This window comes from Podarcis pityusensis (genome assembly GCF_964106645.2).
Source record: "Podarcis pityusensis genome assembly, chromosome: 1".
NCBI lineage: Eukaryota > Metazoa > Chordata > Lepidosauria > Squamata > Lacertidae > Podarcis > Podarcis pityusensis.
The window spans coordinates 117,559,706-117,585,242 of record NC_138028.1 but is presented as its reverse complement, the minus strand read 5'-3'; the positions used below and the strand labels follow the sequence as shown (position 1 = coordinate 117,585,242).

The window sequence follows — 25,537 nt, the reverse complement described above, 5'->3', positions numbered from 1 at the left end:
GGACCTCAGCGTCCCAGCAGAACGATGGGGGTGGAGACGCTCCTTCAGATATACTGGGCCAAGGCCGTTTAGGGCTTTAAAGGTCAACACCAACACTTTGAATTGTGCTCGGAAACGTACTGGGAGCCAATGTAGGTCTTTCAAGACCGGTATTATGTGGTCTCGGTGGCCGCCCCCAGTCACCAGTCTAGCTGCCACATTCTGGATTAGTTGTAGTTTCCGGGTCACCTTCAAAGGTAGCCCCACGTAGAGCGCATTGCAGTAGTCCAAGCGGGAGATAACTAGAGCATGCACCACTCAGGCGAGACAGTCTGCGGGCAGGAAGGGTCTCAACCAGCTTACCAGATGGAGCTGGTAGACAGCTGCCCTGGTTGACCTGCGCCTCCATGGACAGCTGTGAGTCGAGAATGACTCCCAGGCTGCACATCTGGTCCTTCAGGGGCACAGTTACCCCATTCAGGACCAGGGAGTCCTCCACATCTGCCCGTCTCCTGTCCCCCAAAAACAGTACTTCTGTCTTGTCTGGGAACCCTTACCTTTTTATTTCATTTTTTTAAAGAACTGGGACAGGAAAGTGACAGAGATCAGATGTTGCGCTGTAAACGTCTCTATCAAAACAAGCAACCGCAACTAACCCAGCATTCGTAGAAATGTAGGGACAGCAGGGAAAGGCTTCCTGCTCAGCATTAAAACTGCTTGAACATAAAGCTCATATTTAATGAGTGCATCAGGTCTGCTCCATCGAGAAATTTAAACTTTTGTACCAGCATGTCATCAGCTAATGACATCATGAGCAGATGGGTCCATTTCATCCATCAATTTACTAGGCAGGCTTCACAGGCAGAAGTTAACAGAATATTGTATTCCGGCCCGCCTTAAACACTGTTTTAAATGCAGGAGACAAAGAAATCTAAAACCAGAGTTAATATCCCCCCGCCCATTGCTCATCTTATTCTAGGAAGTGAAAAACAAAATCTGGGCCGAGTCTAGAATGGTTAGGTAGCTTTAACAGCACCACTCCTGAAATTAAAAGATCTTAGCATTCAAATATATTGCTCCAGCTGCTTGATGGTCTGCATCGTGTCTCCTCAGGAGTGGTGATCTAAAAGGACATGCAAACTGCAGAAGGAGCTGGCCAGAATTAGATGTTTCCAATACTCAGTGGCTGCAGGTCTGGCCCAGAGCCAACGAGGACTTGGAAAAGGATAACCTTCTCTTCACAGAGAGCGGAGCCCTGCATTACATATACCGTATTTTTTGCTCTATAAGACTCACTTTTTCCCTCCTAAAAAGTAAGGGGAAATGTGTGTGCGTCTTATGGAGCGAATGCAGGCTGCGCAGCTATCCCAGAAGCCAGAACAGCAAGAAGGATTGCTGCTTTCACTGCACAGCGATCCCTCTTGCTGTTCTGGCGTCTGAGATTCAGAATATTTTTTTTCTTGTTTTCCTCCTCCAAAAACTAGGTGCGTCTTGTGGTCTGGTGCGTCTTATAGAGCGAAAAATACGGTAGTTCCGTGATTCTTTTTACAGACATTTGCTTGGAAAAACCCAGCTGCTGAAGCTGCAATTTGAAGGCGAGAAAGGGTCTTTGTACCTGTTATCCCTCAACTTGTTTTCCCACCAAAAACTGGGCTCTCCAAGCAACTCCAAACACAGCAACAGAAGTGACATGGGTACCTGTATCACTTTTGCTGTAGTGCTAAATGCAGCTCAGGAGCAACTTTTTGCTGGAAAGGGGTTTGAGGGGAAAGGGTGAAGAAGCCCCTCTCCCCTATACCAGCCTACTGTTTCAAACTGTGTTAATATTTTAAAAAACAACAACCCAGAAACTTAGTTCTGCTACAAGGCATTGATCAAGCCAGTATCTCGCTTTCCATCTGTCCCTTTGGAAACATGTCTAATTATTTCAAGTAAAGAAAACACTGAATGGTTAAATTTGTTTCCTAGCTGTAAATGTTTGACATAACCTTGAGCCCAATTTGTGCTTGCATCCAGCATGTTTCTCTAGCTGGTACAACCAGTGCAATGCTCTTGGTATGCAACTGGAAGAAATACTTAGCTTTTTGAAAATTCTTCAGGGCCTTTGAAGACTTAAGAAAACGAACAAACCTCAAACTGGACAACAGACCTCCCCCTTCGCACAATGCCTGCTTCGGTTCCAATATAACACCAGTGAAATATCCCACCCCCTATTCCCAACCTAGCAAGTCCAGGAGTTGCAGTTCCACAAGTTAAGAACTTCTCTGCACTCTCACACAACTTTTTCTAGTTTGTCATGGAGAAGGGCCATTATAGTTAAACCAGATCATATCTTTTGAGTGTCTGGTGTGCCCACTAGAGTCCCACAGCTATGTACGGAATCACGCCAATCATAGATGATCATTAAATCCAGAGCTGAGGTTCAATGCTTCTAAATGGAAGAATCCAATCACTTTGTTTAAACATTGTTGTTTTATCCACTTTGTCAAGGAATCTAATTTAATATAAATTAGGTTTCTGTTTTCAGAATGGCATGGGAAATTTGCATTATTTAAGAGGACATCTCCTGCTTTTATTTATTTATGTTCAAAATTCCCCTTGCTATTTGCTTTTAATTCAATGCCTGCTCTTAAAAAAAAATTTTTTTTTGATACCCTGGGGGCAAGTTGACTTCATTCTTAAGCTCCAAACCTTAGGGACTGCCTTTTCCTCTATGAGCAATCATAATCTCTGCAGTTAACCTACGGCAGTCTTTTGATAATGCCTCCTATGTATCAAGTGTGATGGGGGAGGGCACAAAGGGAGGTATTCTGTACTCCTGTTCCCCATCATTCCCCTGAAGATCTGCCAAAGGCAGTATCCTTCAAACTCCTCTTTATTTTTATTTTTCAAGTGCAGGCCGCTTGGTTGCCAAGGATACGCTTCTTCTTCTTTTTCTTCTTCTTTGCAATATGTTTCTCCTCTCCCATTTAAATACATTTCTAACCATTAAAAAACACACAACTGTTCAAAATGTTATAAGCCAGACCAAGAAGCTAAAGGACCAAGGTATAATATGCATTTAAATATAATGTGAAATGATTGAAGGCTCAACAGAGGCAGGTTTCCCAGTGCTCTGCCTGGACTTAGATTCAGGGTAAACTAGCAAACTGCTGTTTAAGCAAAATGGATTTGGGTGCTCTTCCCACTTGCAATATAAATGTTTCCTGGAAACTGACAAATATATTGATAGAGATAAGGACATTCTTATAGCATTCATGCTGAAATGTATAACTCTGAAGCAAATGGGACAGTATCAGGGCTTGCTTCGAGGACTGAAGCATGAAATTAATAAAATCTGGCACCAATCTTAACTTACGTTGTGGATACTTTAAATTAATCCAGAATATCGATGCAACTGGGCATAGGACTCAAATTACAGGTTTGGAGAGAACTGTATAGCACAAGGGGACATAAAAAGAAATCTCCTGAATAAAACTGGGGCAATATGCAGGTAATTATTCCCAAATTAAATCCTGCTCCCCCCGCCCCTAAAATGAGATACATTTGCACGGCACCTTAAACCATGGTTAAGCAAAACTATGGTTTAAAGTTGAGCGCACAACCTGCTCATACACCAGGCTAAAATTGGGAGAGTTTCTTTCCTCTTGGTTACAGCTTGTGGTTTGTTTGTTTGTTTGTTTGTTTGGAGAGAAACAAACCACAAACCTGGATTCAGATCCCAAAACACGAATTAACTCCTGGCAGTGAGGAAGGAGCAAAGCGCCCATGATTTTAGACCTGTGCAGCAGCACACTGTGTTTTCACCTTTAAACCATAGTTTAGCATAATTATGGTTTACAGCAGCGGCGGAGAACCTTGGCCTTCAAGCCACATTAGTTCCAGCAGGAGGCCTCATTTGGCTCGCAAGGCCTTTCACCCAAACCATGTCCACCTGCACTATACCTGACAGCATGTGTGATGTCAGATAAAGATGTGACTGCAAAGGAACAATTAGGAGCCCTATTGCGTGCTCCCAATTGCTCCTTAGCAGCTGATTGGCGCTGACAGCAAGCCCTGATTACACACTGCATACATAAATGCGGCATGTATATAAAGCCAACTGGGAACTCCATGCTTACAGTCAATCCCAAGTACTCAAAGCACATCATATATATGAAGAGCTTGGAATCCCATAAGGCAGGGCTAGGGCTGGCCTATATGGTGCCCTATAGACGTTGCTGGCCTGCCAACCTAGCAGTTCAAAAGCACGTTGAAGTGCAAGTAGATAAATAGGTACCACTCTGGCGGGAAGGTAAACGGCGTTTCCATGCGCTGCTCTGGCCATGCTGGCCACATGACCCGCAAAAACAGTCAAATGTCAGCTCCCTCGGTCAGTAAACTGAGATGAGCACCGCAACCCCAGAGTCGTTCGCGACTGGACTTAACTGTCAGGGGTCCTTTACCTTTGCCTTTTTAGAAGTTGCTGGACTACAACTCGCAGCATCTCTGACCACTGCTCATGCTGATTGGGGTTGATGGAGTCCAACAGCATCCGGAGGGCACCATTCTGACTCCGCCTGCTGTGAGTCGGTATTACTACCATCCATATTGCAAATAGGGAGAGAGTGGCTTGTCTGGAAGCCACCAAGTGAGTTCATGGCAAACGTGAGAACCAGGAACTTGCCAATCTGTAGCTCCTTCTCTGAAACCATTGTGCCTCACTAGCTCTCTAGATTTCAGCTCGGCTTTAAATAAAGCACCACAGCAGCGGGGTTCATATGTGTCTCCAGTCCAGAGCTGGACTGATGCCTAAAACTGATCACTGGATCAGAGCATCTGAGCACTGACTGCTTTCAAAAAACAAGGAATACAGATATTTTATTTCGGGAGGAGTGTGGGTCAAATTTTTATTCTGACCCCTAATGGCAACCTCTTTTCTAACATAAAACCTACTGCGGTCTACCGGTTTCTGTTCCTTTGGAATAAGACAACGAGTAAGTGCTCATTCTGTTTACAAGACCTTAATTAAAGCTCCCATTTAATCAGAGGGATGTAATGAATTATCTGCAACTATCATTAGCTCAGTGTACACGTCTAAATAAGATAATTTTAAGGGTTCCCAAGAAATAGTGAAGAAGACAATTGTATGGTTGTTGTTTTTTTTTAAAAAATAGTAATAATCAAAAAATAATAATATTCAGAAGCTACATAAGAAAACTGTGTGGGTCTTTGAGAGTCACTAGCATTAAGAGCCCTATGGTAACAACATGCTCTTTTCATCACAGTCAATTCATTAATGAAGGAGTCCGTGGGGGGGGGGGAGAGGGAGAGAAATGAGCTAGGAAGCAGGAAAATGCAGACCATCTGCTCTGCCCAGATGCAATAAAAGCATGCTTCTGGCATCTAACACTATTTAATAGCAATGCACAGAGATAAGATCAGTAAATCCTTTGATCAAAGATCAAGTCTCTCACACACAAAATCTTTATGTACCCCTGAACTAAAAGCCAGAATTTAACTAATACATTTTCCCAGACTTTTTTTACTTGTGCATACATGCCCAACTACTGGATTAAGATTAGGAATTAATCAAATTAATTCTACATGCAATATGCTACTTTACTGAAGTGATACTGCTAGGGTGATTTTTGCCTAGCTTCAAAATGGAACACACAGGCATACAAACAAACAACTGCCCCAAACAAGTCTGGAATAGCTGCCCAGGCATAGGTATAATGAAAGAGGTGAACTTCTTACCTTGAAACTGTGAACCTTTTCATATTTTGGAATGTGTTCGTTTTCTTTCAGAGTTGCTCTTCTGACAAGTGATGTCAGCTGCGAATAAGCAAAGAGTTTAAGAGGTTGCCAGATTGTCACAGATGACTTTTGAAAGCCCAGACGCATTCCCAAGGCTGCCATCAATAAATCTCTTTGACGGCTCTCCTGTTTGGAGTTGTGAACGGCAGATCTATTAGCTTTTTGCCCTGACCAAGACTCTTTGGATGGCATTTTGGAAGAACTGGCAGGCGAAAACCGAAACCAAGAACCAAAAAACCCAAACACCAAAAATAAAATAAAAACAAGAACTTTGCACCGATCTCGAATTTGAGTTAAAAGCAAAACAAAGGCAGCATTATTATCCTGAAGCCTAAACTGAGCTGAAGAAGGGCATCCTTGATGCAGTTACTATTTTACTTTAAAAGAAAAATCTGGTTTGGCTGTGGTTTCTTCTCTCTTGAGGGCTTTTGTTTTTTTAAAAAGCTTTCTAATTCAAGCCTGAAAACTTATGGGTCTGAATGTAAACAAAAGCAGAGTCCCTGTTAACAAAAGAAATCCCAGAATGTCTTCATCCATTTAGAAACCTATGCAGTGAATGCAGAAGAGGCAGTTTTCTAGACTCTTTTCTTCGCTATTCAACCATACTGATGACCATTTTGTATCAAAAGATGCTCACATACTGCATATAATCAGTTTCCAGTTAACAGACACTCTGCTAACCTCAGTCTAGCAAGGAGAGGGAGGAGGGGGCGGGCTTTAGCCTTCAGCAATGAATCTGACTGGTTAGATTTAGACGGCATGCAACCAACGAAGAGCTGGCAATAGAATTTAAGCAGCGTGGTGCTCAGGCTCACTCATCCCCCCTCCCACAGGAGACTTTCTTGCTGGCTCAAGAGGAAAAAAAAATATCAGCAGGAAGATAATGAGCAATGAATGAGTCATGCATCATTGCAAAATGGCATCTCTGCCATTTAAAAACTAAGGAGATTGCTCTTCAGTTTTAATGCCTGGAAATGTAGTGCAAGCAGGAAAGGAAGGAAAGCTGCATATTACATGGATGATTGAGACAGATGAACACTAATCCTACTGCTCATGACTATTCTCACATGCAGGGACACGGGTGGCGCTGTGGGTTAAACCACAGCCTAGGACATGCCAATCAGAAGGTCGGCGGTTCGAATCCCCACGACGGGGTAAGCTCCCGCTGCTCGGTCCCTGCTCCTGCCAACCTAGCAGTTCGAAAGCACGGCAAAGTGCAAGTAGATAAATAGGTACCACTCTGGAGGGAAGGTAAACAGTGTTTCCGTGCGCTGCTCTGGTTCGCCAGAAGCGGCTTAGTTATGCTGGCCACATGACCCGGAAGCTGTACGCCGGCTCCCTCGGCCAATAAAGCAAGATGAGCGCTGCAACCCCAGAGTCGGTCATGACTGGACCTAATGGTAAGGGGTCCCTTTACCTTTATTCTCACATGCACCTCCCTTTACCTTTTTACAACAATTTCACAGTAACACAAAATGCCTTTTCTTTTGCACTTGTCGTCTACTTTGCTCAGCCCCTTTTTTCTTAAAAGGCTGTCACCATCACCTTCCTCTCCACCAACATCTTACATCTTGCATAATGATTCCCCACTGTATCCAAATGAGTTGGGGCGATGGTACTGAAATGGGATTAGTGGTTGAGCTGGATGCCCCCAATGTCATTTTCCAGCAACTGATGGAACTGTGGCAACTGATTGTAAGAATTATACTAGAATGATCAAACTAGGATGAGTGCTGGAGGTTGCTTTGATAGGCCTGGCAAACTGGACAAAGCCACCATCCTTTGCTGTGGAGGCAGTTCTCTTTAGTTTTCATGTTCCGGAAGGGTCCAATGTTTTGGAAAGGGAGCTCACCTTCTGAGTCCCTCTTCCCAGGTGTGGAATGTGGTATTTCTGTGTGTGAAAGTCAAGATGCCACAGGCTAAGAGTGGAATACAGTGGTACCTCGTGTTAAGAACTTAATTTGTTCTGAAGGACCGTTCTTAACCTGAAACTGTTCTTAAGCTGAGGTACCACTTTAGCTAATGGGGCCTCCCGCTGCCGCCGCATGATTTCTGTTCTCATCCTGAAGCAAAGTTCTTAACCCGAGGTACTATTTCTGGGTAAGCGGAGTCTGTAACCTGAAGCGTCTGTAACCCAAGGTACCACAGTACAGCGGCACCTCAGGTTAAGTACTTAATTCATTCCGGAGGTCCGTTCTTAACCTGAAACTGTTCTTAACCTGAAGACCATTTTAGCTAATGGGGCCTCCTGCTGTTGCCGCACCACCGGAGCACGATTTCTGTTCTCATCCTGACGCAAAGTTCTTAAACTGAAGCACTATTTCTGGGTTAGTGGAGTCTGTAACCTGAAGCGTCTGTAACCTGAAGCGTATGTAACCTGAGGTACCACTGTACACTGCTCACCAGAAACTTGGCAAGGATGGAGTAAGTAAGAGAAAAGGTTTTCATGTGAATCAGTAACTGGTTAAGAAACAGGAACTAGAGAGCAGGAATAAGAGGACATTTCTCTACTGATGGATCAAGAATTAGAATGAGCAGTGAGGGCTTGAAGATACCAAAAATGTTCAGGGAGGTTGAAACGGAAAGGAATTGCCAGGAGCTCCTAATCACTGTCTCAAAACTGGGCAAATGGGCAGTAGAATGGCAAATGCAATTCAATGTTTTTGTTCTTGTGTTTATTATGCATTTTGTGTGTTTTTTTATCTTGTATGTTGTGGACCGCCGCAAGATTTACAGCTGAAGAGTGGTATACAAATTTAATAAATGATAAATAATAATAAATGAAATTGACTGGGCCTGATTTTTATACTTCTGTGCTCACTGCAAGAGGCATAAAAGGCATGTACCTGCCAAGTCCATCATATGGCATGTAACATGGTATGGCATGGAACATGCTCTCGAATTTAATGCTACAGCTATATTTACAAAGGAAGGGGTGGGATGATTAACACGTGTGGAAGCATTCAGGTGAACAATAAACTAGCAGCATTTAATTTTTCCTTCCCCACTACTGGAATGCACTTTCAAGTTTGTGAAACACATTATATGTTGTATCCAATTCTTGAGGCTACTTTGCATTTTGTACGTAGTAATTGATACGTGAATGCAAAACGCACACAGCCTGTATCAGCTGAGAATGGCATTTTTACATCTCAACTGTTCATGGCAAAATACTTGGGAAGTAGGAGTCCAAGTCTTTCCCATTCATTATTTCCCCATTATTCTTTAACAAAAGCAGTGACTTGAAGTGTACATGAGCCACTCTCGTTTCATGCGTGGTGCACAGATTTTGTACTGTGGTTAATTTGGGTTTGAATAAATCTTAGATAGGGCTGCCATATTTCAAAAAGTGAAAATCCAGGCACAAAAGTTGTTGAGCTTGTTTTAAAGCTTTTTTTCTTTTTTAAAGGAAAATCGCCAAAATATCAACACTTCCAATACAAGCTGACATATGCCTGGGTGATCCTAGACATTTTTAATGATTTTTGAAAAATCCCACCCGGACACTATTTTCAATGGACAAATCCTGGCTATGTCCAGGAAATTCCGGACATATGGTAGTTTGTATTAGGTGTTAACTTTGAGACAACGCAGATGTGTTGTGGCAAGAATCCTCTTAGAAAGGCATCTGCATGAGAGTTGGGGGAATATTTTTTTAAGCGAACGTTTGCTATCTGTGGCTTTGATAGTTACTTGTATTAAAACAGTAGTTTTCTCTTTTTAAATCTACTGTCTTGTTAATCAGTGCATGCTTTATTTGATTTTTAAAGAAGTTATTCTATCTTGTAGCCCTAGTGAAGAGGTTTCATTTCACACCTGAGTGGGGAATATTTGGTCACAGGGGAAAAAAATGGCTGACAGGACAAGCTATTTATGCAGGCTTCCTCAACATTGGCCCTCCAGATGTTTTTGGCCTACAACTCCCATGATCCCTAGCTAGCAGGACCAGTGGTCAGAGATGATGGGAATTGTAGTCTCAAAACATCTGGAGGGCCGAAGTTGAGGAAACCTGCTATTTATGCCAAAATAGGTGGTGGTGGTGGTGGTGGAATAGCTATGAAAGAAGCTTGTCTTCCTGGATCATCATAATCTCCACATAAAATTTTAAAAATGCCACTTGTGCTACAAACTTCCATCAAGCAGCTGTCCCTATGGATCTATTTCTAAGGCAAGGGGATTGAAAAAGTCACTCATGGAGAATAAGGCATGGCTTTGTTTACAATGGTAAAGCAATGGGTTGTATCCAAGTAGGCTATACTCAAAAGTAGACCCACTGGAAATAATAGGAACAAGTAACATAACTCCATTGATTTCTCTGGTTCCCTGTAGCTGCATTGACTGTCTAGGAAAATAAAGTATTTTCCAGTTCAATTACCAGTAGAAATAAGCAAGCCACCAACTTTGCACTTATATAATTAAGACTGCACCTTCCAAGATCCTTGAAACATCATAAATAATTGTAAGTATTAACATAAATCATTTTGATATTTTTCTTTCCTCCCATGGCAAAGAGCATGTTTATATTTTGACGTGCTTATTTCCTACTTGTCAGTTTCCCTTTTCCCTATATTTCTTAAAACCTGATTTATTTTCAATTACACTTTAGGGTCACATTAGCAGAAAATGATTTCTGGATCCTGGAAAATTAAATCTAGAGAACGCCAATAAAAAGCAGAACAAAAACTACCTGACAGGAAAAGGTCACCCCTTCACAGCTATGATTATGAAAAAGAGATTTTAATCAGAAAAGGTAGTTTTAAACTAATGAATTTCCATTCTCATGTGACTCTCTGCTACAGAAACCTATGGAACAATGTTACAAAGCTTACATAAATTAGTGCTACCTTGATCATCGGCGGGATTTAAAAAAACACACACCAAAAAACCAAACAAACCCAAAAACAGTCATGCAGACTTAGAAATCACCCACACCTAAATTACCCACATTATTTATGAAGTTATATATTACCCAGGCAAATAACACAACCCAACCAATATAAGATTCAAGTTGTTTTGTATGAGAATACTGAATACCTATTCAAATACTGTATATTCAGAACAAATTTTTCCTGGACAAAGCACTGGGCTACACTCCATATTTGAATATATGGTCTAATCCTACACAGCTGAATTGCCTGTGGACAAGATAAACCAGGACAAAGTGTTGCCTGAATGCCACAAAACCTTATTACACTGTTGTTATGATGATTTTTTTTTCATATTATGCTGTCTATTATCCTTTTTATTATGTTTTTATTACTGATGCTCCATAAAATGTTTTCTTAATGTTGTACATTGCCCAGGGATCTTTTGATAAAGGGTGTTATACAAACCGAATTGTTGTTGTTAGCAAAATGTCTGTGGTCAATTGCTTCACGTGTACTTCTTTATTTTCTGATGAGACATTGATATTCAATTGCATTCTCAAACTCTCTTGAAGTTGGTCTAGAAAACAACTGACCTGCCTGGGAGTTAGGTTACAAAGTGTGAACAGAGTTTGGAATGAATGCAAAATAAGATGACTTTATAGCAGTTCAGAACTATAATTTATTGGGTTGTTTCTATTTCTATTGTGTATCTTGTGTTTTTATATTGTGGTTTTCTGTTGTAGCCACCCTCAAGCCTGCGGGTATAGGGCGGTATATAAATTTAATAATAATAATAATAATAATAATAATAATAATAATAATATGTCAGTGATATCGTGCTCAAAATAAAGAGCACGGGGAGAACACTGGTATATGTGTAAATGTGAAATGGGGTGCCCTTTTTTGTGGGAACTATAGACTCTCAATCAGGGTGCTCCTCCCTAGCTGCACTGGGAAAAGGAAATGGGAGATGCTTATGGGCCTACAAAATAGTTGCATCTAGTCAGATGCAGTAGTTAGTGGTTTGTACAGGAATCTGCATAGCAATTCAGCCTTGGCCAAAAGCCATTCTGGAAAATCAATCTTTTAATTCAAAATGGATTTTTGAAATCCAGCTGCTGTTAAGTAAAACTGCAAATTTAAGACAATCTTCATAAATTTTCCAAAAGCCCAGAAATGCCACAGTGATATATCTCGATACTAATATATATTTACTCATACAATTCTTGATTCTCACACATATAATTTTGTGGATGTCCAGCAAGCAATACATTAGCCCTCTCTGTGAAAACATCATACCTCCAGCCATAATATTTTGTTGTCTCCACAGGCATGTGAATGAACTTGATCCTCATGGATGTGAAAGTTAAAAATCTTATCTGACGTATTAATTTTACAGTTCTTCAGTTCATTTGGCTGATTCAGCTCTGAAGGAATTTGGTGTATTTTGCTACTACAAACATCATTTGTTGCAGATTTAATTGGATGCAAGTTATCCAAACTAGCTGTTCAGAAACTGTAAATGAAAACTGCAGACTGGCCAAAGCGTTTCAAAGTGGCCATTCACCTATCACTAACTAAAATCTCTGCCCAAATAATTTAACACTTTGTCTACTGGAAAATAACTGCAAACCACAATGATATAAATTTTGCTAAAGTCATTCAGTGAAAGATTACACTTATACTTTGTTAAAATGATTTTGCTGTTGAGCCATCGCTGTTCTAGTGAGTTCACAAAGCTACTTAGCATTTTAAGCTAGAGATATCCTTTTTTTTCTAGGTAAAAGCACTTTAGAAGCATCCATTCTCAGCGTTGTGTGAAATTGAGTCGCTAAACTATCATCTTCATCCTACAATGACATGACCTAGCCTTGCCAATAGCTATTCCTTTGAAACAATACCCAAAATTGGCAAGAAATCACACGGTGAAATGAAGGATTTTGCCCAATCATTCTTTTTATAAATAGCAACGGGACAATGAGACAGAATCAAAGTCCACAACTGCCTTCAAAAGTTAGATCAACGTCCCTCAGTAATGTCAGGGTCCTTCTTCACAAATTCACCTCTAGTTCCTGGGTGCAGCAAGGAATTGCATGATCTATTAATAAGAGACAGTAACGTCCTAGACTCATGATCCATACGGGTGAAACTGTTTCTGCGGATGATCATTTCCGCCCTGCAATAATCCTGAGACAATGTGGGGGCCATTGTAATGTGTGGGCAGACTCTCACATATTCTCCTTAGTTACTCACTGCAAGGATGAAAATAACTGGCTGCTAAGGAGGTTTGACAAGTTACCTATGGCTGATGTATCCCCAAACTATTCAACGTATAAAGGTAAAGGGTAAAGGGACCCCTGACTGTTAAGTCCAGTCGCAAACGACTCTGGGGTTGCGGCGCTCACCTCACTTTATTGGCTGAGGGAGCCAGCGTACAGCTTCCGGGTCATGTGGCCAGCATGACTAAGCCGCTTCTGGAGAACCAGAGCAGCGCACGGAAATGCCATTTACCTTCCTGCCGGAGCGGTACCTATTTATCTACTTGGCACTTTGACGTGCTTTCGAACTGCTAGGTTGGCAGGAGCAGGGACCGAGCAATGGGAGCTTACCCCGTTGTGGGGATTTGAACAGCTGACCTTCTGATCGGCAAGTCCTAGGCTCTGTGCTTTAGACCACAGCGCCAACGTATATCAGAGGCTAAATCACTGTGTTGCTCTTTTCTCCTGTGGCTTTGTGTTAAGTATTATTTTCCTTTGCTTTCTATTTGTTTTGTCCAGTCATTACCTTACAACAATTGTATATGGCTAATTGAACATACATTGTTCTGGGTCTGTGACTGTATAATAAATAATGTTATTTTATTTGACCGTATATCGTCAAATACTACCAGCAATGAATGTACTACTACAAGAACAGGCTTGCAAATTGCCATTCATATAGGCCAGAATACACACACACTTGCAACCCCCACAGTGCTTATACTGTACTTTCTTTGGCAAAACCCAACTGTGTCATTGCTGGGGATTCTTTAGAAAGGCGTTACTAATGGAATTTATTATTTTTGAATGATAGCAACAACAGAATTAGAAGGAACAATGCGTCTTGTATATTTGTAACGATCTTCTGTTCCATTTCAGAGCCTGGGCTGTTTTTTAAATTTATAATAGCCTTTTTCATGTTTTTGGTTATCATAATCATTTTAATATGAGGGGGGAAAAGTTTGAAATATCCTTCTAGAGCACCAGGAAACACAGTGCTCTTCAGTAACATTTTAAGTATATATACACAGCAAATAGTCATGATATTTCTGGAGAGTAAAAAATATAGTTTATCAGAATTGTACTGAAGGCCACATTGCCAAAATATCTAAAGCCCAGGAACAAATAAGAATTCAGCTTATTATTATTATTATTATTATTATTATTATTATTAAAACAACAACTCAAAATTCACAAAACTCAAAACAGCCTCTTCTGTATTTAATATTTAGAGTGTTGCATTAATTTTCCTGTTACCATGAAGCTGGATTCTGTGTTGTGAGCAACATACAGGGGTATAGCAGGATATTAGTGGCTTCAGATCAGTGGTTCCCAACCTTTTTTTGGCCATGCCCCACCTAAGCATCTCTTAAAAACAAATCAGTGTTTTTCTTCCATTATAAACAATATTTTTTGACTGTTAGCATTTACTATATTACAACAAATAGTATACCCTTTGTTCTTAAACTTTCATTACACCCTTGATGAAATAATAATAATAATAATAATAATTATAATTATAATAATTTATACCCCATCCACCTGGACTTTCACAGTGAAAAAGTGGGGAAGAATCTTTTTAAAATAACTGATATTTACTGAGTAAGCATACCTTACTTAAGTTACTGAAAGATTGAGGGGGGGGGGGAGTAATTTGCATTTAAACACTTGACCTGTAATTTCTCTGTTCCTAATACACTGGATGAAGCACACTTTTTAATTTCTTTAAAAATTACAGTGTTGTTTCTTTCTTTCATACCCACTATCCTGTACGACAATGTCTTATTTTTCAAATCGGATTAGGAAATTTGGGAAAGTGTGGGAAGAATAAAATTGTGATTGAGTAACTTACCCTTTTTTCTACTATGTCATTGTCTCCTGAAGACTCTTTGCCATCAAGTGTATCTCTCACAGCCACTGTATGCTTCTTGTTTGTTGGCTCTCTGCTTAAAGTTGTATATCCTATGTGTTCATAAATTGGATTTATGGTCATCTTGGCAATGTATTCTGCTGCCTTGGTTTCAATATAAAGGGTGATCAATCCATCTGTCACCAGGTCGTGGATAGACTCAAAACGCTTCTCTCCAACGAAGTGTTTTCCATCATAGTAAAGTCTGAAGTTTCTGGTCTGATTTCCAAATCTGCCTCAACGGAAGAGAAGAGGTGTATTAAAAAAATCAACCAACCTCCAGCAAGAGAACTTTGCACATAATAAACATTCTCAAACAAACCGTGGCTAGTATATTCCGTGGGTGGTTTGAACAGGGAATACAGAATGGTCAGTCTTTGGCTTCAATTTCCAGCTTCAAGGACGGTGTACAAATCAGAACCTCATGGGAGGGGGAAACCAAGCACTGTGGATAGAACACCAAAGATGTGCTTGGCCTTGAAAGACATGCTTTGTCCTCTAGTTACTTAATTATCTTGTGGACAAGCTGAAATTTAAAGCAGCTCAATGCTCAGTTGCTTGCCTATGAAGGGAGAAGTTCTCACCACACAGGATTATCTGTTGGAGAACATTAATACAAAGATCTGATGTTGCTCTGTATCTCTGCACCCTGTTGCCTTTCTGTAGGAAGAGGTCGTTCAGGGCAGAGTCGTGCTCAAGTGCCATCAATGATACTGGGTGGAACTATTGCCAGAAGTGCAGCCATGCAGGACACACTACGCACAAGGCCAAGCATTCTTCATTTGTGGCCAAAGACCAAGGACTAACTTTTCAAGCTTTGCATAAAAGCTGCCTTGTGCCGGGCTTATTAAGTCTGCAGTTCAAGGAAATCTTTGTGGCATAATGGCTCTGCAAGCTGGTGATTGATTCTGCAGCCCAAGTTGGAAATCATGTTCAGAGTTAAGCTGAATTCTTGCACTTATGAAACATCCCACCCAAAGAGTGGAATGCAAGGATGCCTGCAGTAAGTCTTAGGTGGATGAACTCCCTTGGGGACTGTTTGTAGGTCTTTAGGCCACAGTCAACACTACTTTTCCTAGAGGATGAAGGCATCCCCACCCAAAACAACAACAACACATTTGCTGCTGTCAAGTGTCAAGTCACTGACCAGACAACAGTACCAGCTACCAGTTTTAGCAGTGTATGAACAAAGCACTTTTTGGGGGGGATATAACCTTGAAATGTCCATCAGTCCATATACAATTGAGGTTTTAACCCACAACATTCAACATCCACCGTAGTGGCATGTAGTCCAATTTATGTATTCAGCAGAGGGTGTTCTGGAGAAGACACGCGTGCTTTGACCGATCACGCCTACTGCAGTCCCAGCAATGAGGGTCAGAACTGGGGATAGCTTACTCATAACACGCCTTAGGTAAATAATGACAAACAAATCCCAAGATGATGATGGCAGCTGTGGTGTGTATGTTGTGTAGGACACCTGTGCCTTAAGCAGTTGGGCAAAGAAGTCTTCCTGTAATTGGGCAATAGGAAACCTTGCCCAAATGAGGGAAATATAGCAAAAGAATACAAAATCTGGCAAAACAAACGGACGTTGATGAGGCAAGACAAGAAAAGGAGGGATTCTGAGGAACGTGGTGCTGAAGTTATATTAAACAATACAAATTTCTTTAAATCCATTTGAAGCAGAATGACTTTTCAACCAAATTTCAGCATGGTGTGAATTTCTGGCTATACATGGGGAGGGTTACAAGACATGGTTTTTGGGGGGGGGGAGGAGGTGAAGAAGAATGGGTGCTGCTGGCAATATTCGGCTAATATACCCTGTCCCTGCACACTTCTGTTGCATTATAGGGATGGCAATGCTAGCATACCTTACAGGGCTATTATAAGGCTTGAGATACTGCAACGATGTGCTATGAACACTTGAAATGCATTTTATAAATGCTATAATCCTCCACGGGCAAACAGTCGTCATTATTAAAATATTGCTTTTCTGTCCTGTGCTTAATGTAACTGTTTTCCACTAGGAAACCTAACCTTTACACATTTTTGCACATCTTGCTAAGTTACACAGAAACGCAACGATAACACACACTTTTGTAACAGCTGCTTTTTGTTTATTAAACAGGAAATTGGGTGTATATAATCGCATACTCTCATGTCTTAACAGAGGCTTGCTGGAAATGTTACTCCACGAACGTACAAAATGGGCTTTGACAATGTCATTAGGACACTCTAAATGGAATCCATTGTGCACTTATTTGCAAATAGCAGGCCTAAAATAAATGACTTGGTTGTATTAAAAAATGGTTTGGGATGACTTGTCTGGTCTCTCTTGCTGACCAGCAGAATGCGCTATTTTGCACAATGGGGGAGGACTGAGCTAAACTGGAAGTACAGTTCTAGCTTTAAAAGCACACAAACATGCACACTTGTGAGAAAGAAGAAGGAGGTCAGGACAATTTCTCCAGAGGTTCAGCCACCTGGCTGAGGACCTTTTCTACCTTCCAGTGTAGTCTGGCAAGAGCATGGGGAAGGGGAAGATGGCAGCATATCCTGCCTGCCAGAGCAGCTCCTATTGTCACACAACTTGAGTCCCCCCCTCCCACTGGTTTTCACCTACCATAACATGAGGGAAGCCTGGGCATTAGAGTGGGGGCACCTATTTCCTCGGCTTTCCTTTAGAATACATAGCAGGGACAAATGGTTTTAGTACACAGTGGGCTCTGCTGTGGTGCCTCTGAAGGCGTAGGGGGCTGGAGAGGTAGAAATCCATGAATTGAATGTTACAGCAAGTCTGCAACTTAAAGGTAAAGGTAAAGGTACCCCTGCCCGTACGGGCCAGTCGTGTCCGACTCTAGGGTTGTGCGCCCATCTCACTTAAGAGGCCGGGGGCCAGCGCTGTCCAGAGACACTTCCGGGTCACGTGGCCAGCGTGACGAAGCTGCTCTGGCGAGCCGGCACCAGCTCAGCACACGGAAACGCCGTTTACCTTCCCGCTATAAAGCGGTACCTATTTATCTACTTGCACTTAAGGGTGCTTTCGAACTGCTAGGTGGGCAGGAGCTGGGACTGAAAGACGGGAGCTCAAGTCTGCAACTTACGTGCATTTAAACTTGTGTGATTCAGCTTCATTTCCACCCCATCGTTCAGCCCGGACACTGAGGTCCAGCTCCGAGGGCCTTCTGGTGGTTCCCTCACTGCGAGAAGTGAAGCTGCAGGGAACCAGGCAAAGGGCTTTCTCGGTAGTGGCGCCCGCCCCATGGAACGTCCTCTCATCAGATGTCAAGGAAATAAACAACTATCTGACTTTTAGAAGACATTTGAAGGCAACCCTGCATCAGGAAGTTTTTTTAATGTTTGTTTTATATGTGTTGGAAGCAGCCCAGAGTTGCAAAATTATTGTTACTATTAAGCTTTACACAGGTGGCAAATAGATATAAAACAATTAAAAATGGGGCACGGTTCTGGGGAAAATGAGAATCTCTCCTGCCATTGAACCCAGTGGGTTTTGACTATATGTGATTTTGGCTTTAGACGTGATTCCCAGAGCGTAATCCCTCATGAATTGTAGTAGAATAAAACAGGGACAAAACAGGTCTCTCTTACACCTTCCCTGGAGCATTCTTGTCTCTAAAGTTGCAAACTTTAGAGGAAGCTGGTAAAAAAGGCCTCTCTTTTCCAGTGTCACAAGTGACGTTTTGTGGAATTTATATAATTTTAAAGCACACATTCATATGATGAATGATAGGGAGCGCAAAATTCAAACAAACCCCTCTTGATGGGATACGGAGCTTCAAAAATTGTTAACCTGCCCTGGTCCCAAGTATCTTGTTGAAAGAGCTTCTTGCTTTGCCCACGAGACGCAGCAGACTTTGAACTTATTCTAATTTCAGTGTTGCTTCCAGCAGGAGAGCTGGGAATTTTATTTATTAATCTGGGAGTGGAAAGATTTTGAAAATGTGTAAATCTCTTATTTGAGGTTTAAAGAAGAAAAGCAACTATATGCTAGAGGCTTAGTACCACATGCTCAACTAATGACCCCCTGCTTTAGCCGGCTTCATTTTAAGGGGAGTCTTATTCGTGACACAGGTTATGTTCCTTGGGAACATTACAGCAGATGAGGAAAGACATTTAAGAGGGAAGAAAACTGAGGCAAAGATACAGTGGTGCCTCGCAAGACGAAATTAATTCGTTCCGCGAGTTTTGTCGTCTTGCGATTTTTTTCGTCTTGCGAAGCACGGTGTCGAGAAAGTTTTGGAAAAGCTTCAAAAATCACCAAAGTCTTTAAAAACCTCAAAAAAGGCTACCACACCGCGTTCTATGAGTTGCTCCTCGAAGTCAAGTCGCAACTGTATTAACGGTGTTAAGAAAAAGGAAACAAACTTGCAAGACGTTTCCGTCTTGCGAAGCAAGCCCATAGGGAAAATCGTCTTGCGAAGCAGCTCAAAAAACAAAAAACCCTTTCGTCTAGCGAGTTTTTTGTCTTGCGAGGCATTCGTCTTGCGAGGTACCACTGTAGTGCCAAACTTGGATTAAGGTTGGACAGGACTCTCTCAATCCCAATGCTTTTCAAGCTGCTTCCTAGCCTAGGAAGGTAGCTACTCCAGTTCATTAAAAATGAGAGTGAATTAGAACATTTCTAAAAATGAAACCTCAGTATGATTACTAGTATCAACACTATCTCATTTTCTAATGCAACATTTCCACAGAATCAGGAAGCTGGAATAGGCCCATATCCACCTACATATCCCCCAACCACAGCCAAACACCCAAACTTAAGCTATTCAATCCATACTACAGTGTACCAAAAGCAGTCTTTTTTGCAGTTGTTTTAAGGCACAGAGATTTGGGGTTTTTTTTAAACAATTTTGCATAACAGTGATATGTCCATTATCACTTCTGAGGACCTCAACTTTTGCAACCCAAATGTTCATAAGGTGAGGTGACTAAAAAAACAACAAGCAGCAAAATCTAGCCCAGCAGCAAATTCAATAGTTACTGGATATTTCTTCAGTATGTTCTCCTGTTAGCCCCTTACATTTAAAACGAAAACAGTGTCTTTATTGCAGAAACAGGTGATCTAAACTACTGTAACATTGTGTGTCAAGGACAGATGATGTTAAGTGTTTGAATGCTGTGAAATTATTTTTGCATGTTAAAGAACTCATTAACAATGACAGAAACACACGTTATCATCTGGGGTTTTTTTTGTTTTACTTGAGATGTCCTTGATTTTTCTTTTTCTTTGTCACATTCGCATAATGTATTTTTCCCCAAACACATTAGAAGACCTAATAATGAATAGTTGTAGGTCTGCAACAATTGCTCCTAATTACCAACATATTTCATTGGACTTGAACTCCTGCAGCGGTGGCAAATTATTGGTACTAGTTGTGAACCAATTGTTTTAAATTCCTTTTATAATACCACAAATCCATTGATGGTACTGGAATTATATGTCGTATAATCTGGCAGACATCATGCAGTGGTGCGCTACAAACCTTACAAGATGCACGAATCTTTTAGAATTGTACATATTGCACATATCAGCACAAGCATGATATATCATAGCAAATTGTGTTCATCTATTTTTCCTTTTCATCATGATTATGGAAAGTCAATTTTCAACACATGCTTCCAGGCTGAGGTCTTATATCACAAACGGGTTTGTGTTTTCTCTGTATGCAGTTAGTACATCATTTTCCACTCATTCCGTTTTTTCAGTCAGAGGCCCATTGGGATACCCAGCCAGAAGGGCGGGGTATAAATAATAAAATTATTATTATCATTATTAGCATTTGCTATTCCACACAAATGGGTTAGGCTTGATTGAATAATACTGTGATGGATTTTATTTGTTTGTTCCTTGATGTCTCTACTTACTCTGTCTAGTGCAGGCACATAGGTATTTCTGTACTTATGTACCTTTTAAAAAAAAATGACTCTTGACAGAAAATGTTGCCAGCCTCTAATTGTCATGTTTCTAGAAAACATGTACTTTCTTTATGAAGGGGGCGATATCCATTTCCAGTTGGTGTCTTAAGAAAGAAAGAAAGAAAGAAAGAAAGAAAGAAAGAAAGAAAGAAATAGCAGAGATCTTGAACGAGAGTAATGTTTAGCTATATCAAGCTGCAAAAAATGGCAAAAATGTGATAAATTGGTCTTGCACCAGACCTCCATATTATTTATTTGTTGAGGCTGCAATTCCTGTCTCCAAGGTAATCTGCATTTACTGTGTGGAGATCTTGAGAAAACAGCTCCTCCAGACTTGATCATTAAAATCTGGCTGTGCTTTCGGCATAAGACAATTAGTTGAAGTAGGTATACTTGCACCATTTGGGATGCAGAAAAGAAAATGGCTAGATTATGCTAAGGTTAGGAGAGACGGAAGTAGTGACCAAGGGGTGGTGTGTCCCGTTCTTGATGTTTGAGGCAAAACAGGAAGTGCTGCCCTGCTGCTGCTGCTGCTGCCGCCACCACCTCTGCCACCAGCATTGGTGAGATTGTGTGTGCTCCACAAAATCTTGCCCCAAATCAGTGCGGAGGCAGCAGGGCCAGCCCTGGAAGGGGGTATTGGTAACTGAGAGTACTAACCAAAACCACATGTGACACACCACCCCAAAATATGGAATTTTTGTGCTAACATGCTTCCATGGGGATATATAATGTTGTTGTTGTTGTTGCTGTTGTTGTTGTTTAGTCGTTTAGTCATGTCCGACTCTTCGTGACTCCATGGACCAGAGCACGCCAGGCACTCCTGTCTTCCACTGCCTCCCGCAGTTTGGTCAAACTCATGCTGGTAGCTTCGAGAACACTGTCCAACCATCTTGTCTTCTGTCGTCCCCTTCTCCTTGTGCTCTCCATCTTTCCCAACATCAGGGTCTTTTCCAGGGTCTTCTTATGAGGTGGCCAAAGTATTGGAGCCTCAGCTTCAGGATCTGTCCTTCCAGTGAGCACTCAGGGCTGATTTCCTTCAGAATGGATAGGTTTGATCTTCTTGCCGTCCATGGGACTCTCAAGAGTCTCCTCCAGCACCATAATCCAAAAGAATCTATTCTTTGGCGATCAGCCTTCTTTATGGTCCAGCTCTCACTTCCATACATCACTAGGATATATAATAGGCTCTTTTTATTAACTGGATTCTCCAAGGGTGGAAAAATCCAGATTAAACGTAACAAAAGTATGGACTGCCATTTTGATGACATCGAATGGACCCCGCATAAAACTTGCATATACCAAACTGCCAAGATTGCATAATAAACTCCCATCTGAAAGCGGCCAGTGTTTTTATTCACTGGCTGTGAGTGCTCAAGTGTCAAAACATTCAAGCGCTGTATACATTAGCTTATCCAAGGAGCCCAGTTGCTTAGGAAGCTTAGCAGTTTGCATATACCTGAAAACTCCCGGAGTGTTCAAAACATGTCAGGGAGATTTGAGCTCCTAAACACTCTCAGATTTGCAAATGACCAAGGGCACAAACCATACAGAAAAGTTTAGTGTGCCACCCACTTCACACATGCAACTGGAAATTAGTTAAGAGCAGATTTCCCATAGCCTTACTTGGAATGGCTAATAATAATAATAATATTTTTATTATTTATACCCCCGCCCATTTGGCTGGGTTTCCCAAATTGTTTTATTTTTAGACTGATTGCTTTGATTAAAGGCACTAATCAAAACTGAGAAGCAATTCTGTTCCTGTTGGTGTCACAACAGGGCTTCCTAACCCAGCCAGTGCTGTGAGCCTTCAACATCACTACCTTCCCATTCCAAACTTACCTAGTAGCAGCAGTGACAAGAGGACTCAGTGGGGCTTCTGGCAGGCCCAAAACACTGTTGGAAGCATGCATGGCAATGTCCAGAGCCAATTAGGAACCACAAGAAATCAAATTCCCTGGGGTTTTTTGATGGTAATTAATTTCCCATGGATCCTGGCAAAGGAGGAAGTCGTATTTATAGACTATGGGTGGTATTCAACTAACATTCAGCTCAGAATAGACTCACTGAAATTACTGAACATGACTAAATTAATTCGTTATTTTCAGTAGCACCACCCTATATGTGGTATTCCCAAATCTGCCCATAAGCACCAAAAGGTTGAGGACCTCTGGTCTAGAAATATGTCATCAGGAAAAGCTAGGAAATTATAAGAAAGGAAGGCACAGTACGTAGGGCACTTAGCAGGGCTGTATTTCAGGCCATTTTGACTCTAACTCGGCTGTTTCCACAGGGTCAGCCCAATTCAGAAAGGCTCTGAGAGGTCTAAATCCCATAAATTTGCACTTCAACCACCAAAATGTTGGCATTTGTCACCCATCACTAGTGAAGAAGTGTGGTAGATTTCTTTCTCCCCAACAGCAGGTTCTTGTGTGTGAACTGATAGTGTGTTATCTATATGTGAACCACCACTTCCACATTTGAGTCATGTATTTTATGTTATAATCTGATTTGGATTGCTATGCTATTTCTAAAATTTGTCTTCGCTTGCTCATTTTCACATAAGTGATTTAGGAAAGGAGCTTTCCATTAGTATTTTTTAAAAATACTGTTGAATATTTTAGACAGTAGATGTCTGGCTCTCCTGTTGATCAAAAAGGTTGACTATTGATTATCTGAATTAATACAGCTATTTCAAATATAATTTTTCTTCCTACACCATCCCCCTGAACTCACAGGGAGAAGGGGAGAGGGAGAGAGAGGGAGAGAGCGAGAAAATAGAAAGTTAAATGAAAATGAAATGGGATTATATGATCAGTTTTCCAATCAAAATCTTAACTGGAAAACAGTCAGTGAAATGTTGTTGTTAGCTTAGAGCTAACAAGAAGTGTTAAACAAGTGTTATGCTGCTAATAAAAATAGGTAGCTTCACCAAATTTATTTACCCCATTAATTCTCTTGACCAGGGTTACATAAACAAAATATGAAGTAGGAGGTTTTAATTACTGCTTGGTGGTATTTGCTCATAAAATTATTTCAGAGTGTGATACCCATAAACTTTTGAAGGAAAATAATGTACCAATTAATATTGCTTGTCCGTTCTATATTTTTCTTTTAAACAATACTGAGCAAAACACTGTCAACAAGGGAGATTCCACTTAGTGAGCATGCAAATAATGATAATCATCCGCATGCACGTATGCCTTTAAAGTGTTAAGTATGATGTAAACAGGAAATCCAGTTTTGTTTCTTCAACTTTCAGTGTGGTTGCTCCTATTTTGTGGATGTCCACTCTCTGTGCTTTCTGGGAACAACTGAAGATGTTTTTGTTTGAACAAGTTTTTCCGCTGAACGAAAAGGTCTCTGACTTAGGTGTTCATTCTGAGTTATTTGTAAACATATCCAGTAGTTTTCTGGAACTGCTTTTAATAGGATGTTTGCAAATTTGCCTGGGAGACTCATGCAAAAGGCAATAAATCAGCAAAACAACAGCTACTATTCTCCCAAAGAGAACGGCACACACCTTTTCTTTTTCTTTGGCATTTCTGTTTTTTGATTCCCTTCCAAGCCACTGGTATTCTATTCAGTTATGCAATCATTCAAAGCACGAATGAAGTATCAAAGTGCCTTTCCATGGAGTGAGGGAAATATCTGGCACAAAAATCAAAGTCCAGTTATTTAGGTAAAAAACAAACAAAAAACCAGGCCTAGTTCTCATTTATGCTAGTATTAAGTTTCAAATTTATTCACAGAAATATGAACACCATATTGGAAAACTTGCCAAAGGGAATTTTTTTATTTCTCTCTCCACTGATGTCATCCACACATTCAAAATCCTTATTAGGTGTGCAGAGTTAGGGCAGAAGAATGTAATTAAGCTGCTACTGTAAAAACGACTTCCCTGCTATACCAGTTATTTAGTTCATCTTTTATTTATTGCATTTATACCCCACCTTTCCTCCCCCGAGAAGGAACATGGCTCTCCCCCTCCTCCTTTAATCAGCACAACCACCCTGGAAGGTAGGTTAGGCTGAGAGGCAGTGACTAGCCCCAGGTCACACAATGAGCTTCATGGCCAAGGGGGGATTTGAACCCCGGCCTCCCAGGTCCTAGTCCAGCACTCTAACCACCGCGCCACACTGGCTGTGCTATTATTAGGGCCGTGTGGGGTCAGGTGTCCCAAGTGGTCTGCTGCAAGGGCAAGAGACCAAGTGCATCTGCCAGGTGAGGCCAAATTTCCAGAGTGTTGCATAAATTCCAGAGGGGACAGAGGCAGGTGTGCAGTCAGGGCTGGCAGATGGCCAGGCTCGAAAGGGTGGCAGTCCAACGGGAGGAGTCCGTATAGCAAACTCTAGCAGGGAGTTGCTCAGATCCTGGAACCAAGCCTGAAGCCAGTTATGTAAGGTCAAACCCTCCCCTGTTACCTTCCCAGCTCAGCTGGTCTGGTCGGGCTGATGAGGTGAAAGCATCTCATCTCTGCCCATTTTCTGAGTGGCACTACAGCAGAGTAAACAACAAACCTGAGAGCTGCCCCGACGGCACAAAGGGTGAAATGCTGGGCCTCTGTTGCCAGAGTCTTCCCTATTCAGCTTGGCTCCCTGATGTAGTATGTGCTGCAGGGAACTGCTTTTGCCAACACGCTTGCGGCAGCAACAGCTTGTGCTCTGCTTCTTAGCTATGCAATTCTTGGTACAGCGGTACCTCTAGTTGCGGACACGATCCGTTCCAGGGTGCCGCTCACACCCTGAAAAGACTGCAACTAGAGTGGCGCTTCTGCGCAA

General features: G+C 41.4%; 1 protein-coding gene across 4 annotated transcripts in view; it reads right to left on the bottom strand.

Moving 5' to 3' along the window:
- The window catches only part of CHN1 (chimerin 1), a 102,427-nt gene that overhangs the window by 26,253 nt on the left and 50,637 nt on the right, over nt 1-25,537 (bottom strand). For 3 of the 4 annotated variants that reach the window (XM_080971536.1, XM_080971537.1, XM_080971539.1), the window contains 2 exons: nt 14,757-15,045; nt 5,719-5,796 (listed from right to left, as the gene is read on the bottom strand). In XM_080971536.1, coding sequence (XP_080827662.1) covers nt 5,719-5,796; nt 14,757-15,045 — 367 coding nt within the window. Of the gene's footprint in view, nt 1-5,718; nt 5,797-14,756; nt 15,046-22,598; nt 22,685-25,537 lie in introns of those variants that run through there. The other variant, XM_080971538.1, reaches the window with a different exon arrangement.